Source organism: Salvelinus namaycush, chromosome 16 (genome assembly GCF_016432855.1).
Source record: "Salvelinus namaycush isolate Seneca chromosome 16, SaNama_1.0, whole genome shotgun sequence".
NCBI classification, from domain to species: Eukaryota; Metazoa; Chordata; class Actinopteri; order Salmoniformes; family Salmonidae; genus Salvelinus; species Salvelinus namaycush.
This window is the reverse complement of record NC_052322.1, coordinates 26,400,110-26,418,312: the sequence shown is the minus strand read 5'-3', so window position 1 is coordinate 26,418,312 and position 18,203 is coordinate 26,400,110. Positions and strand designations below refer to the sequence as shown.

General features: G+C 41.6%; 2 protein-coding genes across 3 annotated transcripts; one reads left to right on the top strand and one right to left on the bottom strand.

The window, feature by feature from the left end:
• The first annotated feature begins 299 nt into the window (after window positions 1-299).
• LOC120061241 (death effector domain-containing protein-like) lies at window positions 300-7,274 on the top strand. 2 transcript variants are annotated; one of them, XM_039010905.1, is made up of 5 exons: window positions 300-424; window positions 2,646-3,287; window positions 3,577-3,681; window positions 5,002-5,139; window positions 5,431-7,274. In XM_039010905.1, the coding sequence occupies exons 2-5, from the start codon at window positions 2,711-2,713 to the stop codon at window positions 5,859-5,861; spliced, it is 1,251 nt and encodes a 416-aa protein (XP_038866833.1). In that variant the 5' UTR covers window positions 300-424; window positions 2,646-2,710; the 3' UTR covers window positions 5,862-7,274. The 2 variants fall into 2 exon arrangements, with proteins under 2 accessions (XP_038866833.1, XP_038866834.1); XM_039010906.1 differs by having other exon boundaries at window positions 300-494.
• A 3,592-nt stretch (window positions 7,275-10,866) lies between these two features.
• ugt5e1 (UDP glucuronosyltransferase 5 family, polypeptide E1) lies at window positions 10,867-17,245 on the bottom strand. Its single transcript, XM_039010904.1, has 2 exons — window positions 17,071-17,245; window positions 10,867-12,863 (listed from the first exon to the last, which is right to left on the bottom strand). The coding sequence occupies exon 2, from the start codon at window positions 12,854-12,856 to the stop codon at window positions 11,228-11,230; it is 1,629 nt and encodes a 542-aa protein (XP_038866832.1). The 5' UTR covers window positions 12,857-12,863; window positions 17,071-17,245; the 3' UTR covers window positions 10,867-11,227.
• Between the last annotated feature and the right edge of the window lie 958 nt (window positions 17,246-18,203).

The window sequence follows — 18,203 nt, the reverse complement described above, 5'->3', positions numbered from 1 at the left end:
CCAGTAAATGTCGAACTGTCCCTAATTTGTAAATGAGCTTCATATCACCTATCATAACCCAAACACATTAATCCTGTTTTTGTTGTCATAAACAAACAATCCATCTCATGTAGAGAAACATGTGTTTTTACCTAGCCAACTGTGTTTAGATCAAAGAGTACTTCAAGAGAGAGAACTTCGAAGAAGGAAAGGAGTGTCTGGTTTACAAGCATTCTAACGCGAACCGAATTTGAGACTCGCTAGTCTAAACCATTGTAACCCGGATGTTAATACTACGTAGTGTACCGGATGTTCTTTCATTTTAGCTGAGAAACGAAAATGGGCATGCTAATTGTTAGCCTTGTGAAAGAGTGTGCAATTATACACCATAATTGTGTTTTCTGATCTTGAAGGAGCTAGTTAAGCGTTCAACCAAAAACGTTAAGTAAGTATCTACGGTATTTCAAGTTAAATTACTTTGAATCAAGGTATTAACTCAAGGAAACGTAGCTAAGGTAAGCATCAATAGCCAGGTAACGTTATCTACTTTGCTAAAGTTAGCCAACTAGCATAAGCGACCTAGTCCTTGTTAGCTAACTAGCTTTTTTGAAAAACTAGTTAGTTACTGGTGGTGTCGTTTATTTTATTATGACTAAACTTTTGTTGCATTTTGTTGTTGTGTGTAACTGAAATATTTAGCTAACTAACTAGTTTATCTAAATTGAAACTAGTTGACGTAGCTAACGTTAGCTAGCTACATTTTCACAATAACAAGCTGCTTATTTGTAGCAAGGTGGCTAGCCAGTTAGCTGCGTGGTTTAGTCAACTAGCTAAGGTTAGCTAGCCATTTAGGGTTAGCGACAGTCAACAATGTCACCATGTAGCTAGTTAGTACTCTAGCGTTAGCTAGCTGGTCATTACTGTTTACAACAAGCTACGTTAGCTTCCCGACTGTTGTGATTTAGTTAACGGTAGCTTAGTTGAGGAACGCCTCAATGTAGCCAGTTCTCGGAGGCGGAGTTGTGTATTGATAACTGGTAGCGCAATTATCTAACAACATTGGGTCACCATCAGTCGATACTTGTAAACATGTTAATTCTGAAAACGCTTACATATACCTATGTTTGTCCTGTACAACTGCAGTCCTTCCGCGGGGTAAGAGTTACTGACATTCATACTTTAAATAAAAACTTTGATTCCCAACCGTTTGGTTACTGTAACATCAAGTACATTTTGCTCTGCCCAGGCTACCCTTGAAGTACCCCTTCATGTGCACTTTACCAATAAGCCTATGGTCTCACGAGTCTTCTCAAGTACCCCTAGGGGGCCTAGTACCCCTGGTTTGGAAACACTGGAATACAACAACCAACGTTTTCCTCATGTTGTGTTCCTCAACTGGAGACGTAGCTGCCGTGATTGACGTACTACATACACAGATATTCAATTGGCACAAGCGCATTGAAAATTCGGTGTTTGCGTTCAATAATAAAATAAATAAATAAAAGTATGAAATTCAACACATAGTTACAAGTAAGCGTTTTTCAGTTAGACATTCCATCGTGTCTTTTTTATGAAAATATAAATTTCATAAGGATGTGGTAGCCTAAACCTACTGGTGATTTTAAAACTAAAACGTATAAGGTAATTTCGTCAAACGTGTGAGGCTCATCAGTTGCTTATTCAACATATTTGCAGCTACTTCACTCAATCCCGTTTTAAGTCTCCCTTCCCAGCTGTTTTACATTCCATGAGACGAACCAGAAATATTCCCAGATTTTCATAAAACAGCCAAACTGTGGTCTCTCATTTCTGCGTCACCAAATTTTGCGCGAGGCAAAAGAGTAGGCTAGGTGCGCTTCAATTGCTCGTTCAGTGCAGCAGACTGCAGTGGTGGAGCGCTTCCGATGTACCACTTTAGTAGAAGCTGAATCAGTCTTCGAAGATAATATAATGATTAATTAGTATTTTACATAACATAACCAAATATAATAGTAATACGTTACTGTTACACCAAAAACATCACCATTTATAAAGATATTTTAGGATGATAGGCTAAATGTAAAAACATTTTTATAATAAATCTCATGCGGCCAAAACTCAACAGTGCGAGCTACTAGGCAGACTGTTCTTTGATTGAAACAAAATACCAGAAGGCTATATAGTTTAACACCATCTGCTCTAATGTATTCACGAAACAGCAATTCAAGAACATCTAAATCTATATTACCAATGAAACTGATTGAGATCAAATGATTAGAATGCAGACACATTTTTGACATTTCACTGGTAAAACCAGAGTTATCATTCACGATTGACATTGATCATGCCATGGTCTATTTTGAAATTTGTTATGCCTAATTTGGTGTTTGAGGGTAGCCTATTAAAAATAGAAATGTTGGGCATATGCAAACGTTGCAATTGAAGGATGCATTTTTATGCATATTCTATAAATATATTCAATAAGCTACATTTGTCAGCACAACCTTGAAGAAATTATGATGAAGCCATTAACATTTGGCGGGGGGGGGGGGGGGTGGTGCTACCAAATGTTTGTATTTATGTAAGCTCACACTGTCCTGCAAAATCATCCTGTTGTCCTGCATTTGTGTATTTTAAATGTCGTCACTTTAGGTGTGAATAGTGTTTTGTCCCTCCTTTTCTTGTAGGAAAGCAGTTGAAGTATTCAGACACAGCACAGAAGTTGTTGGGATCGTCCACCCCTAACACAGTGATGACCTCACAGCAGCATTACCTCCCCAATGCAAATGTCAACCCTCCCCTCCTCGTCCCCCAGAACTCATTAGCTCACCCGGGTAGGCCTCACATTCATCCAAACCAGCTGGACTCTACTCAGAGTAGTGCTGCGGGGCACCCTGCCTCCCACACAGGTCTGATGGGCGCTGTGGGGTCCTCGTCGGTGGGGACCTCCAGCGGAGTGGCAGTGAATAGGGGCACGTTGGCCTCCTGCACTAACTCTGCCTCCTCAAGGATGCCCTCGTCGGGACGCTTTGAACCCTGGCCCGAGGAAGCCGTAGACAATGCTTACGGCTTGTACTCGCTGCACCGCATGTTCGACATAGTGGGAGCCCAGCTCACGCACCGCGACGTGCGAGTGCTCTCGTTCCTGTTCGTGGACGTTATTGATGAGTATGAGCGCGGTGGCATCAGGAGTGGCCGGGACTTCCTGCTGGCTCTGGAGCGCCAGGGGCGATGTGATGAGACCAACTTCAGACACGTCCTGCAGCTGCTTCGCATCATCACACGGCACGACCTGCTGCCCTACGTCACACTCAGGAAGAGACAGACCGGTAAGTGTTGGTTTCCTTCTCAAACTTAGTCTTTTTCAGGCCCACCGTCATTTTATAAAAAAATGAAAGACCAAACTACATGTAATGTTGTTGAGACAGAGAAATGTAGATTCCCGATCTGCAAAATGTTATGTTGTCAATCTCCTAAATGTTATTCCGAATATTTTTCCCTCCACTTCTCGCCATCTTAAACACACTTTCTAGTCCCTTAGTTAATAATTGACACTTTACGTTAAATTGAAATATTTTATGTCACTAACCAAAAGCCTTCATGTGCTTTACCTTTCAGTGTGCCCAGACCCAGTGGATAAGTACCTGGAAGAGACGTCGGTGCGTTATGTGTCCCCCAGAAGAGGAGGAGAGAGCAGGGAGGCTGCACCCCACAGAAGGACAGGTGAGTTTGGCTCTGCATGTATACAGCTACATACTTCAGTATACTGTATGTAGTGTATGTAGTGTATGTGGACAATGCTTCAAATGAGTGGATTTGGCTATTTCAGCTACACCCGTTGCTGACAGGTGTATAAAATTGAGCACACAGCATGCAAACGCCATAGAAAAACATTGGCAGTAGAATGGCCTTAACTGAAGAGCTCAGTGACTTTCAACGTGGCACCATCATAGGATGTCACTTTTCCAACAAGTGAGTTAGTCAAATTTCTGCCCTGGTAGAGCTGCCCTGGTCAACTGTACGTGCTGTTATTGTGAAGTGGAAACGCCTAGGAGCAACAATGGCTCAGCCGCGAAGTGGTAGACCACAAAAGCTTACCAACCGGGACAGCGAAGTGCTGAAACGTGTAAAAATTCTGTCCTCAGTTGCAACACTCCCTACCGAGTTAAAAACTGCCTCTGGAAGCAACGTCAGCACAAGAACTGTTCGTCGGGAGCTTCATGAAATGGGTTTCCATGGCCGAGTAGCTGCACACACGCCTAAGATCACTATGCGCAACGCCAAGTGTCGTCTGGAGTGGTAGCTCGCCGCCATTGGACTTTGGAGCAGTAGAAACGCGTTCTCTGAAGTAATGAATTGCTTCACCATCTGGCAGTCTGACGGACTAAAATGGGTTTGGCAGATGCCAGGATAATGCTACCTGCCCCAATGCACAGTGCAAACTGTAAAGTTTGGTGGAGAAAGAATAATGGTCTGAGGCATTTCATGTTTCTGGCTAGGCCCCTTAGTTCTAGTGAAGGGAAATCTTAACGCTACAATGACATTCTTTGTGGCAAAAGTTTGGGAAGCCTTTTCCTGTTTCAGCATGACAATGCCCCTGTGCACAAAGCAAGGTCCATATAGAAATGGTTTGTCGAGATCGGTGTGGAAGAACTCGACTGGCCTGCACAGAGCCCTGACCCCAACCCCATCGAACACCTTTGGGATGAATTGGAACGCCGACTGTGAGCCAGGCCTAATCGCCCAACATCAGTGCCTGACCTCACTAATGCGCTTGTGGCTGAATGAAAGCAAGTCCTCGCAGCAATGTTCCAACATCTAGTGGAAAGCATTCCCAGAAGAGTGGAGGCTTTTACAACATCAAATGGGGGGGGGGGGGCAATTCCATATTAATGCCCTTGATTTTGGAATGACCTGTTTGACAAGCAGGTGTCCACATACTTTTGTGATGTAGTGTATGTGTGTTGGGGGAATTAATAGAATTGGTGGAAATAGTGACATAAATACATCTGTAAATGTCTTTGCCCCCCACTCCAATAACAGGTCCCCAGCCAGTGATCTGCTGTTCTCCATCGGGGACCCAGGTGGGTCCTTCCCGCACCAAGCCAGGCCCCCCATTACCCAGCCGCAAAAGAAAGAGGGCCTACGCCACAGGAGACTGCAGGGAAAAGCAAACCTGTGGTAAGGGCATTTTGAGTGTGTATCATGAAAGCACGGAATAAAAATAATTCTTAAGTAACTTTATGCTTTCAAAGGTTGTATCTACTTTTTGTCAGTTATTTCATGACAATGAATGACAAAGGACTTGGCTAAAGCACATGCATACAGATCTGCGCCAAATTATACAGACGCTGATTAAAAATTAAAGATTGCGGCATGATTCATTGACAGTATAATTTCCAATAGACGGCACACCTCTTCCTCTGTGTCACTCCTCCCCTTTCTCTTCCCTATTCACCCCACACCCTGCAGACATCCGCCTACGAGTGCGCGCTGAGTACTGCCAGCATGAATCAGCGCTTCTGGGAAACATTTTCTCCAACAAGCAGGAGGCTCTGGAGAGGCAGTTTGAGAGGTTCAACCAGGCAAACACTATCCTCAAGTCCCGGGACTTGGGCTCCATCATCTGCGACATCAAGTTCTCGGAGCTCACCTACCTAGATGCTTTTTGGCGGGACTACATCAACGGCTCCCTGCTGGAGGCCCTGAAGGGCGTCTTCATCACAGACTCACTCAAACAGGCGGTGGGCCATGAGGCCATCAAACTCCTGGTCAATGTGGATGAGGAGGACTATCAGGCTGGCCGCCGCAAGCTGCTCCGGAACCTGGTCACTGGAGTGGGGGCAGGGTCTGCAGCTGAAGCCGCAGCCGCACTTGGAGGGAGCAGAGAGACTCCATCCTAGAAACGCATGCGTCTGCTGCTTTTAGCAGAGGGGGAACCCGTGTCCCAAATAAGAGAACTTGACTTCATGGTGTGGACAGGAGCAAGAAAAGTGAAAAGGCTGTTCTGTTTCAGGAAGAAGTGTGAGGGAGAATGCTGGGTGCCCTGCCCTTTCATCTATGAAGGGAATGTGAAATAAAAATGAGCCAAAGCAAGTGAGTCAAAGTAAGTGAGTCAGGAGATGTGGAACACAGACCGAAGAGAAGTGCTTTGAAAGTTGAAGGGTTTTGTTCTTTCTGCTGGAGGGACAATGCTAATATTTTCTATTGTAACTTGTGAGTTGACTATAAAATCAGATTTTACATTTTCTTTTGGTATCACACATCTCTTTCCCAAAAAGTGTTCATGAAATGTCCTCTTGTAGACTATTACTTCACATGGCTATAAACAGGCAAGTCACTGTTGGGACATTTTGCATTTCGTTTATTGCCAGGCTAGGACAGAATCCTTTTAAGCCAGAGACATTACCATCATACAATTATTTGGTAGTAAATAAGTCTTGATTTTTCTCAAACTGCTGGTACCTTGTTGTCAAATGAACAAATATTGTGAACCAAATCAACAAGAATGATTCACAATATTTGTTCATTTGACAACAAGGTACAAGCATTTTGAGAAGGAAAAAAATATTAACCTTACTGAGAGGTGTCAGAAGTGCTTGAAAATTGTTGCAACACAAACATACATTCAACAACATATAGAATGCAGATATATATATTATTTTTTTTAAACGGGAAGTCATGTTGAAGTCATTTTGCTCCCTAAATTCTGTATCTGGGCAATTCCACGGTAGCAGTAACGCTGAGACTCCGATGTTTCACTTTAAGATGTATGCCAAACAAAACCTATGATTGCAAAGTTAAACAAACCATACAACTCTATGCACAATAACTTGTTTAAAAGATTTCCACAGAACATTGCATATGCAAAGTTTGGTAGCCGAATGACAGCACAAACCGTCATTCTGTTACCAAACTTTGCATCGGCACTGTTCTGTGTTTTTGTAACATTTTCAGAAGGAATTGTAAAAATAGGCATAGAGTTGTAAGGTTTGATTAACTTTGCAATCATTGGTTTTTGTTTAACGTACATTTAAAAAGTCTCAGTAGCCATGTTTCCATCAACTTGTCAAGTGAATTATATATTTCTTTTCTGTTGACATTTACAAAGTTTGCATAGAAAATTGTTGCGACAATTGACTGCTATGGTGCGTTTCCATTTAACTGTTGTGTGTTATAAAAAAAACAGCTGGGCGTAATGACGGCACTTAAAAAAAAACTGAAAGTGTTGAATACAAATGAAATGGTTGAAGTGTTTCCATTATCCATTTAAGCAAATTGCGCGTGAATAAATTGGCGACAGCCTGTATGCCCTCCCCACCTATCTGTTTCATGTCTCAGGTAGACCAAGTTACCTGGATAGAATGCAATAGTTGACTGGTATTTGCTGTAGTCTTTGATATATTTATATATTTTTGGGGGTACATTTGACCCCTTTTTCATAATATCCAATTGGTAGTTAGTTTTGTACCATCGTTGCAACTCCCGTACGGACTTGGGAGAGGCGACGGTCCAGAGCCCTGCGTCCCCTGAAACACAACCCTGCCAAGCCACACTGCTCGCTTAACCAGCCGCACCAGTGTGTTGGCGGAAACACAGTCCAGCTGGCGACCGCAGTCAGCGTGCAAGCGCCCGGCCCGCCACAAGGAGTCGCTAGAGCGCGATGTGACAAGGATATCCCGCCGGCCTAACCTGGACGACGCTGGGCCAATTGTGCGCCGCCTCATGGGTCTCCCGGTCGCCTGCGACACAACCTGGGATCGAACCCAGGTCTGTAGTAATGCCTCTAGCGATGCAGTGCTTTAGACCGCTGTGCCAATCGGGAGGTCTTATTTGCCATATTCTAATCATAATCATGTGCTAATGTACCATGGCGACTCCTGTAGATCTGTAATAATTGGATGGTGAAAACTGCATCCAGCCAACCAGAAAAGCAGGGCGAAGCAATTCAGGGAAACAATCCTTGTTCTGCAAAGAAACATTTTTATAATTGAAAAATAGATTTAGCAAGCAGTAGGCATTTACAATGAAATGTGGAGTGGAGCTTTTATAGTTAGGTGATCTCACATGCCCGCATACATAAAAAATTATTTGGCAATCATAATTTATTTGAAAAAGTTTCCATAATTTGTCGCCATAAATTAAGTAAGTTGACAAAAGTCCACCCGTGTCGAACGGATAATAATTATCATGTCTGCCGTTTCCATAACATGTGGCACATTCTTTTGATGTGACATTGCTTGGTCAATGGAAACCTGCCTCGCGTCACTTTTACCGTACTGTGGAATTGCCCGTCTACCCTCCCGTATAAAACATTGTTAAATTGTATTTCACCCATGGCTCAGATTCCTTACTGATTTGTATGTCAATATTTGCATTTAATTTGAAAAATGCTACATTTATTCTTTAAGCAATTGTTTTATTATCGTTATATTTGTGAGAGGTACAACCTCCCTGCCTCTTCTAAATCCACATGAAATCAATCCTCCGTTTACTATACTTTTTTTGATGTCAATGTAAATTCTCATGAATATTCGCCTCTAATAGAGAAGCAGGTTGGCATTTATTGTCATGAGTCTTTTCCCAGGAGGCAGCGATTCTGCAGAGGTCACTAGCTGGCACAGCCACAAATCTGATTTTAAACCTAACCTTAACCACACTGGTAACCCTAATGCCTAACCTTAAATTAAGCCCAAAAAGCAAATATTTGTTTTCATGAATTTTTTCAATATAGCCAATTTTGACTTTGCGGTTTTGAAATTGAAAAAAGACTCATTTAGATAATAAAATGCATAAATCAAACTTTCAGAAACAGAAAGACAAACGTTTTGAGTTGATCAGTATTGATTCAATACTATCTTTGATCTGCTTTCCAAGTCATCTCAAATTTTACTACAATAGCTCATTTTGTTTCATGCAAATGTGCAAGACCAAAATAATTTTCAGGACATGTCTGCGTTAAGGATTCTATTATGTTTGGCTGGCATAGATTCATCTTTGTCCACAGTTCAATAGCCTACAATCAGTCACAATTTAGCATGGTTAAGTGCTACCCCAGTTAAGAGCCTCCGATACTTACTTTAGGAAATGAACATGAGCAAAGACTGCCATTTGAATATTTAATACAGTTCAGGTGGCTATACCTCTGGCATACCATGTTGAATACCTCAGTTTGAATTCTTTCTGATGTGGTTTTCTAGGCTACATTTTTTCTATAGGTTGTATGTTTGGCTTTCATAGATGCAGCAAGGTCAAAAGCAGTGATGAGTGTGGGGAAGTGAATGTGATTGTTGCTGATTATTTTACACTTCATACTTGTTTGCATTGTAACACAATGTTCTCAGTGTCATATAGGCTACAGCAGGTGTCTGCTTCTGTTAAACAGTGTATACTGTGTACATCTGTTACGTTGAACGGATGTTCACTATCCAGAAGATTCCTCCCACATGAAAAGGTAGTATAGTTAATCTAGAGTGCAGTATATGTAATATTTGTATTCCCCTCATTTTTTAAAATTTGTTTGTAAATGAATGTTATAGCCTACAAGATGAGCATTTTTTGCACTTTTGCAAAGCAGCAATTACATTTTTTATGGAAGATGAAGCCGCTTTCAAAAATCATTTTTTGATTTTAACTGTAGTTAATAAAATGATCAGTGACATTCCCCTTTACATGGTCATTTAATAAAATAGCTAGTCCTAATTGGTGCTAAAATCTAATCTTGGTACATAAAAGGTTCTGTCTGGTAGTTTGAAGTAAGAATGCCAGAAATTAAATTAGGATTGTTTAGCAATTTGACACATGCCATCTTTTATTTTAGTATCAGTTTTACTGCTACCTTTTATTGCTTTTAATAGGAGAAAAAACATTTAAAAGGAATTCTAACCCAATTATCTTTAGATAGATAGTTGTATAAAAAAAGTCCCCTCTGCCAACTGAAGTTATTGAGTTTGCCATACCAACCCTTGGGCACATGTCAGAAAAGGACACACCACACTTTAAAGCCACTGTTACGATGGGATATGTTTTTCTAATGGAATATAGCAAGGTTGCAAACTGGTATCTATTGTAAACAGTGTACAAAAAATTAGGAACACCTTCCTTATATTGAGTTGCACCCCCTTTTGCCCTCAGAAGAGTCTCAATTTGTCTGGCATGGACTCTACAAGGTGTCGAAAGCATTCCACAGGAATACTGGCCCATGTTGACCCCAATGCTTCCCAGCCAATTTGACACAACTGTGGATGTCCTTTGGGTGGTGGACCATTGTTGATACACACGGAAAACTGTTGTGTGAAAAACCCAGCAGTGTTGCAGTTCTTGGCACCTACTGTCATACCTCATTCAAAGGCACTTAAATATTTTGTCTTCCCCATTCACGCTCTGAATGTCACACATACACAATCTATGTCTCAATTATTTCAAGGCTTAAAAATCCTTCTTTACTCTCTCTTCCCCCTCATCTACACTGATTGAAGTGGATTTAACAGGTGACATCAATACGGGATCATAGTTTTCACCGGTATTCACCTGGTCAGTATGTCATGGAAGGAGCAGGTGTTCCTAATTTTTTGTGCACTCAGTATATAGGTTCTATATTAGTTTTTAAACATCTGACTTAAGATAGATTGCATGTCTGATCATGATCCCCGGAAACTTGAGACAAGTTTTGTAACCTGTAGATAATTCATTCAATTATATTTAATTTGCTTTGCAACTTTTTTAATGCATTTTTCTTGCGTAGTGCAAGCAAATGAGACTGTTCATAAATTGGAGAGATGTGTATTGTCAATACCATACAGCTGATGGGCACTTTATTTTTTAACTGTTTAAAATATTTAGCTGTACCACACAAACATTAGTCAAATCCACCACTCAGAAATCTAGGACATAAAAGCAAAAAATGCATCACATTGTTGTGTCGACCAATTTATTTTGTAATTATTTTGTGTTGACCAAGAAAGAGATTGTGGTATTATGTGAATATGAACATGGTTATAGGTGATGGGTACATTTTAATGTCTGTAAAAGAAAATGTTCTTTAAAAATCTATAAAAATGTTGTATTAGCAATATTGTGACATTAACAAGATCGCATTGATTTAACATTTGCTAAACTGCTGTTTTTATTTTATTACAAGAAAATGGGATTGATTAATCATCTATAGTCTGATTTTGACCAAGTTTCATGCCCATTTGTCTTGTAATGGATTTCAATTGCACCAGATAATTTGAATGTACTGTAGAATGTAAAACAAATTCTTCAGAAATTATTGCAGTTTTTCCTTTTTCTTTCGGCAAAGAGCCCTGCCTAAAACCTTGCAAGTCATTAGCGTTAGTAACACGACAGAGACTACAACAGTCAGGAGAAGTACCAGCACATCCACATTGTGGTAAGCATACCAGGGCATCTTGTAGGACTCAGTGCGCAAGTGTGCTGCACCCTTGTGTCTCATGGCAAATTCTAGCCAGAAGATGGCGTTGTCCATTGGTTTGAGAGGTGTATCATGGTGGAGCTTTGACATCCTGCGCATATTGTCTCTATAGTGCTTCCTGTTGTCCATGATGTCTGTCAGTGCCTGTGTCATAGGTTCCACCTTTAGGGCCGTCACCTCGAGAACCTTAGCCACACCCCTGGCCTGTAGACGCAGCATGTTGTCAAACTGGTCAAAGATGAGAGGAAGGCCTAACATGGGAACCCCATGGTAGATGGCCTCATAGATCCCATTGGTACCCCCATGTGTCACAAAGGCTCTTGTTTTGGGATGGCCCAGTAGGTCGTTCTGAGGCAGCCAGTTCACCAACAGTGTGTTGTTGCCTAGAGTAGAGGGCTTCTCTCCTGTGTGTCTCCACACCACCTTCTGAGGCAGGAGGGCGAAGGCAGCAGCAATGACCTCTGAGATCTCCGGTAGGAGGCTACCAAGCAGACTCCCCAAAGACATGACCACGACCCCATGTTCCCCCGAGCTCTGCATAAATGCCTCTAACTCTGAGGGCAAAGGCTTAGAAGGCTTACACTGGAAGCCCCCCATGTAGACCACGTTGGGCATGGTGGGGCGTGGGAACTCGAACACAAAGTCCACTCTCATCAGCCATAGGTCAGCCCCTTGAATGAGAGAATAGATGTTGGTGTTTGGATCGATGAATTTGTTGATCACACCCTGGTATAAGGGTCTTGTTATGCCATAATCAATATAAAGAGCAATTCCATAATGCAAGAAGTTTTTCAGTTTGTTGGCAAAGCTCATTTTATCTGTGACCAGTGACCCGATAGTTGGTATGTAAGAAAGGGGCGAAGGTGCAATTGCAAAGTGTCCCTCTGCATTAGTGATCCAACGAACGTTAAGCACAATAGGAAGACCCAAGTAATTCCCTAATACAACTCCTCCTGCAAATCCAGGATCAGTCAACATTAAATCAAAGTTGGCTGCCTTCAGCTTCTCCATTAATTGTTTGTCCTCCATGGCTAAGAGGGCCATTTCAGCACTGCCACGATGGGCCTCCTCCAGCAAATTAATTGTCTCCTTCTGTAGCTCAATGAAGGACAAAACGGAGCGCTCTCGTGTCCATATCTCCAGGCTCCTCTTCAGGAAGTATGCCATGTACTGTGGGTCCTCCAGGCTGCTGGCCCCGGGCACCGGCACTGTGACGGAGGAGTAGTGGGGGGCGTGTTCAGGGACGTACCAGCTGGTGGACGAGCGGACCACCGTTAAAGAGTGCCCCCGCTGGTGCAGCTCTCGCAGGAGGATGTCCATGTTGAGCCAATGGCTGCCGTCCACAGGGTACACCAGGATGTTGCCAGAGTGGCTCTGAGCTGGGAACACCCACAGGAGACAGGTCAGGAGGCAGAGAGCAGGATGTGGAGGGAAGCAAAGTGGGGCTGCCACGGTGACTAGCATGGTTTCTCTGGAGAGGGCAAAGAATGTAACAAATATTGTTGCTTTCTGTGTTTGAACAGTCTAAAAGTGTTTTCATCCACCCCCCTCCCACCACACACACATTAAGTAATGTGACTAGTTGTTTACTATCTCAAACATAAATTCAATGCATTGGTTGCGTATGTTCTTTTATCTTTTAGCTACATTGGCGGTAACAGACTGCCATTGATAAAAAGATAAATCCGTGAGATACTGCAACTTTAAGATTTCCCGGCAGAAGGTGATATGAAGCAAGCTAGGCAGATATGTTGGTGAGGCCATTACTGAGAATAAATAGTGGTTAGGCTAGACAAAATTGATTCACTGTTTAATGGATTTAACCCCCCAGAAAAGTGAGGCAAGCGAGAGAGAAAACAAAAAAAACATTAAGTGGATAAGGAATAACTTTACCACATTGTCCTAGGCACTTGTGCAGGCTCTCTAGGCCTAATGTGAGCTTCAAGAGTTATATTTTTCCATGGGAAAACCTACACTATTTTTCTTTAAAAGAATGCAGATGTTACAATGTTGTTATAACCATGAGAAATGAAACACAATGGGAAGTATAACTTGTGACAGTTTCTTTATTCCTGATTATAAAAAAGTGCAATCCAATCTCATAATTGAATGTGATGTATAGGGCAATAGAGTAAACTATTTTAAAACATCTAATTACAGAATGATTGACAATAAATGTGTAATAAAGTAAATGTTTATGTATAATAATGCATCTCTGTAGCCTATAGGCGTTAACAAAATATTCATACAAATATGATTAGGTCTGTCATAGACTAGGTCTTGTAGAAAGAGCGTCAATCAAGTTAGGTCTGCCAAATTAATGTAGCATTGTAAAAATAATACACATATCCAGCCGTAGAGTATAGCCTATCATCATCAAAATAGAAAATTTGGTCTATAACATGCACAATTAGAGGCATCAATCTATAGAGCGCAAGCTTGACTAAATTCGAGCCCAGTAACTTTGCTCAGCGCGTCCTCCTTCGATTGTCTCGCCTGGCTGCCCCAAAAAGGCCCCACCTTGGAGACCGTAGATCACATCGCAAATCACCATACAACTAACACACTTCGATTTCATCAAATATTTTGACTTCAATTTGGTTGTCCAAAATACTATCAGTCCAAAATACTATCAGCTTGCACTGCGTCTTTGCTGATGAATACCCTGATCTCTGGCCAGTCAATTGGTTCAATGACATTGTTGTTTCGTCTATTAATCACTTCTAATATATCTGAAAATGATGCATTAACCATGCATTTAACCGACTGTTTGTTTATAATGAGGGACGTCCCACGTTTAACCTGGCCACATAAATAGTAGGCATTTTGCGCTGGCTTCAGCCATGACAGCATGAGAGAGAAATTAAACATCTGCAAGTGACCTGCAGGTGTGAGCCTGTGTGTTACACTGTCCCGAGACTCGAACATGATCTGAGCACGTGATCTGAGGCTGTTTGGTCTCTTGAGCATCAATTTGGGAAAGCCTCAAAGGAGAGCGGACAGTGCATTACAAGCAATACATATATTGCCCATATATTTGCGGGGTGTGGAGAAAAGTAAGGCGGGGCATCCGTTAAACAGTAATTCAACTTTGTCCGGCCTTAGATTATAAAAAAATTAGACTAGCATTCAAATAGCAATAGTTGTTGTTCAGTGGAGGCTCTGCAGAGGAGGAAGGGAGTACCATCCTCCAGTGAATTTCATTTAAAAAATGGTTAAACATTTAAAAGGTTATCCTTTTTAGATAAAACTTTACTTAATATATTTACGTCACCAAATAATTTATTAAACACACTTTTTTTGCATTGAAGGTCTACAGTAGCCTCAACGGCACTCTTTAGGGTAGCACCATGGTGTAGCCGGAGGACATCTAGCTTCCGTCCTCCTCTGGGTGTGTAACGGATGTGAAATGGCTAGCTAGTTAGCGGGTACGCGCTAGTAGCGTTTCAATCAGTTACGTCACTTGCTCTGAAACCTATTAGTAGTGTTGCCCCTTGCTCTACAAGGGCCGCGGCTTTTGTGGAGCGATGGGTAACGACGCTTCGTGGGTGTCAGTTGTTGATGTGTGCAGAGGGTCCCTGGTTCGCGCCCGGATCGGGGCGAGGGGACGGTCTAAAGTTATACTGTTACATTGATGCTGTTGACCCGGATCACTGGTTGCTGCGGAAAAGGAGGAGGTTGAAAGGGGGGTGAGTGTAACGGATGTGAAATGGCTAGCTAGTTAGCGGGTACGCGCTAGTAGCGTTTCAATCAGTTACGTCACTTGCTCTGAAACCTATTAGTAGTGTTGCCCCTTGCTCTGCAAGGGCCGCGGCTTTTGTGGAGCGATGGGTAACGACGCTTCGTGGGTGTCAGTTGTTGATGTGTGCAGAGGGTCCCTGGTTCGCGCCCGTGTCGGGGCGAGGGGACGGTTTAAAGTTATACTGTTACAGGTGCATTTACTTCAATACAAAACCTAGGAAGCTCATGGTTCTCCCCCTTCCATAGACTTACACAGTAATTATGACAACTTCTGGAGGACTTCCTCCAACCTATTAGAGCTCTTGCAGCATGAACTGACATGTTGTCCACCCAGTCAAAGGACCAGAGAACAAATCTAGTACTGAAAGCATAAGCTACAGTAGTTGACTCAAAGAGAGAGAAAGACAATAGTTGAACAGTTTTGAACAAATTAATTTCTTCCAAAATGAAAGACAAGAAGGAGAGAGAGATTATTATTTATTTTTTTACTTTAAGTTTCACTTACTTAGCTAGCAAATGCAGCTAGTGAGTTTACCCTACTCAAGCACCCTGCTCAAACAGAGGGATGCTATGTTAGCTAGCTGGCAATGACTATCCAACACAACACTGGAACTCCTCCAAGTCAAGGTAAGCTTTTGGTTTGACTAATTTATTGCCACCGGAGCCCGCCGGTGTAAGTGCTAAACTACTTACTGACTACACTAACGTTACTGCATGATCGTAGCGGGTTTACTAACGCATTTAGTTGTATTAGCTATGTTGACTATGACGTTACTTTAGCTAATATGGTGACAACGATGTAGGATGTGTGTAGAGGTTAAGATATGGTTTGGCTTGGAAAGGTTTTTTGCCTGGTCACGTACAAGTGATGTGTTGTGGATTGAAATCCACAAGCAAAGGGAAAAGGTGAGAGGAGGAGAGCGCATAGATGCGAGAATGAATACATCATGGCTGCTATGAAAGTGAACTGTGTTTACACGTGATCAGGGGTGTATTCATTCCGCCGATTCTGTTGAAAAACTTTTCTTAAACAGAAGCAAAACGGAACAAAACAGGAATATACATACCTACATTTGTCCAATAGAAACTCTGGTTTGCAACTGTTGGACTAATGATTACACCCTAGATCAGCTAGATGCAGGCAAGAGTGTGCAAGGCAGTATTGAATGGGTCACTGTCTGTCGCCTCAACATTTTCTCTCAACCTTCTGTCGCCTCAACATTTTCTCTCAACCTGTGTGCACCTACGTTGTACACTTTCATTCATAGGCTAGGTTGTAGCAACTTCATGATGGGTATAGAGAAAATGTGAGTATCATGTAGTAAGTAGCCTTAATCTATAGTAGTTAAATTGAACTGGGTGAATGGAATATGAATGACAGTCATCCAATACGCTGTAATAGAAATAAGGCCATGCTCATTAAAAATATATATTGTCCTCCCTCATCTTAAACTGCACTGACTGCCACTGTTGTAGTCATGGTATACCCTTGAACTGAAGTTGGATCCCTTCCTTCACCTGACACCAACCTTTGTGTTAGCCACAATGGACATGGCCAAACAAGTTTTTACAAGAAAATGGACTTTTATGTGATGATATACACTGCACATAGATATCTCATTCAGTGTAATCAGAATGTAGTTGTTTGAGGGAGGGGAGAACAATGTGCTCATAAATGTGAAGCTCTTTAGGCTTGAGGATGTTATGTATAGGTACCAGTAGACCTTTCTGTTACTCATTTGCAGAAAATCATAACATTTTGCATCCACTTGTGTAACATAACTTTACCTGAACCCAAAGTAGGGGAGGCTCTGCAAAAGCAGGGGTTGGACCACATTTATTTTAAGTTATTTGGTACAGTATTATGGATATTTTTTTTCAAAGAACAGAATGTAACACACACACATACTATACCAAAATAAAAGGCCACATCTTACCTTGGGTAGGAAGATATGATGAGCACCTTGTTGAAAGTGGCCCCAAAGAGCCCCTTTAAGTATGAGAGTACTTTGAAATAGGGATGAATATCGCCAAGGCAAAGAAAAATGCAATCCTGTCAGTGGCTGTTTCTTCACTACTGCGCAACACAGTTTTTCAGAGACTACTAAAACAAACATGTATGTTTGACACACCACAGGAAAAGTACAAATGAACTTTGACCCAGATTTCTGACATTGTCTGGGCCATAGCCAAAGGAGAGAAGGTGTGCCTGATCTGAAGCATGTGTTCTAGAATACAATGCCTGCCCCAAAAACAGATTATGCAGAGGGGATTATGTACAATTCATTCACAATGACTCAGCCTCTCATAATTCAAAAACAATGTGATCGTGAAAAGTGCAATATATGAGATATATTCCCATGCAAGCATATTCATTCATAATTAAATATTGTTTCAAAACCAATAGTAAGATCATTAGCAGTTATATGATCTCTAAAGGGGAATTATATATCTAACATGCAATTTGCGCATCACCAGTTATAAAACAATTTTGCATAAAGTGTTTTATGACTGGCTTAAACTGAGTTATTGCGGGTGGCATTATATTTCTGTTATATATCTAACATGCAATTTGCGCATCACCAGTTAGAAAACAACTTTGCATAGAGCATTTTATGACGTGCTTGAACTGAGTTATTGCGGGTGGCATAATTATTTATTTTTTAAATCTTTTCCCCCTGCTTTATTCTCTCATTTACATAATGCATGTGCATGAATCCTAATTTAGAATTGGGTCCTTAGTGAAAAGGGAGTTTCCTTTTAAGGTGTAACCCGTTGAGATATTGACCCCACCCCACTATCTATCATGAAACAGGCCTACCCCTCAAGGAATTGAAAGTGGGAAGAGGAAAGCACCTTGAACATACTCATTTGGCTCTGAAACAACAATTTCCCAATTAAATTCATTATTTTTTCCAAAGCTTGTATTCTGTTTTGATAAACAGTGTGCTAGTCTTATTCCCAGAGAAGATGCCTTCATGTGGTTTCTTCAAATAGTAATCTTCACGGGTGTTATATAACGTGTATTCAGTGATAAATAAATGCCACCTTTTGTTAGATATCAGTTTTT

Excerpts from the sequence above, each read along its gene's own strand:
- LOC120061241 (XM_039010905.1), top strand. The coding sequence starts at position 2,711 with ATGACCTCACAGCAGCATTACCTCCCCAATGCAAATGTCAACCCTCCC. Across the intron at positions 3,288-3,576 it reads ACTCAGGAAGAGACAGACCG|TGTGCCCAGACCCAGTGGAT; the intron begins GTAAGTGTTGGT and ends TTTACCTTTCAG. Across the intron at positions 5,140-5,430 it reads CAGGGAAAAGCAAACCTGTG|ACATCCGCCTACGAGTGCGC; the intron begins GTAAGGGCATTT and ends CACACCCTGCAG.
- ugt5e1 (XM_039010904.1), bottom strand. The coding sequence starts at position 12,856 with ATGCTAGTCACCGTGGCAGCCCCACTTTGCTTCCCTCCACATCCTGCT.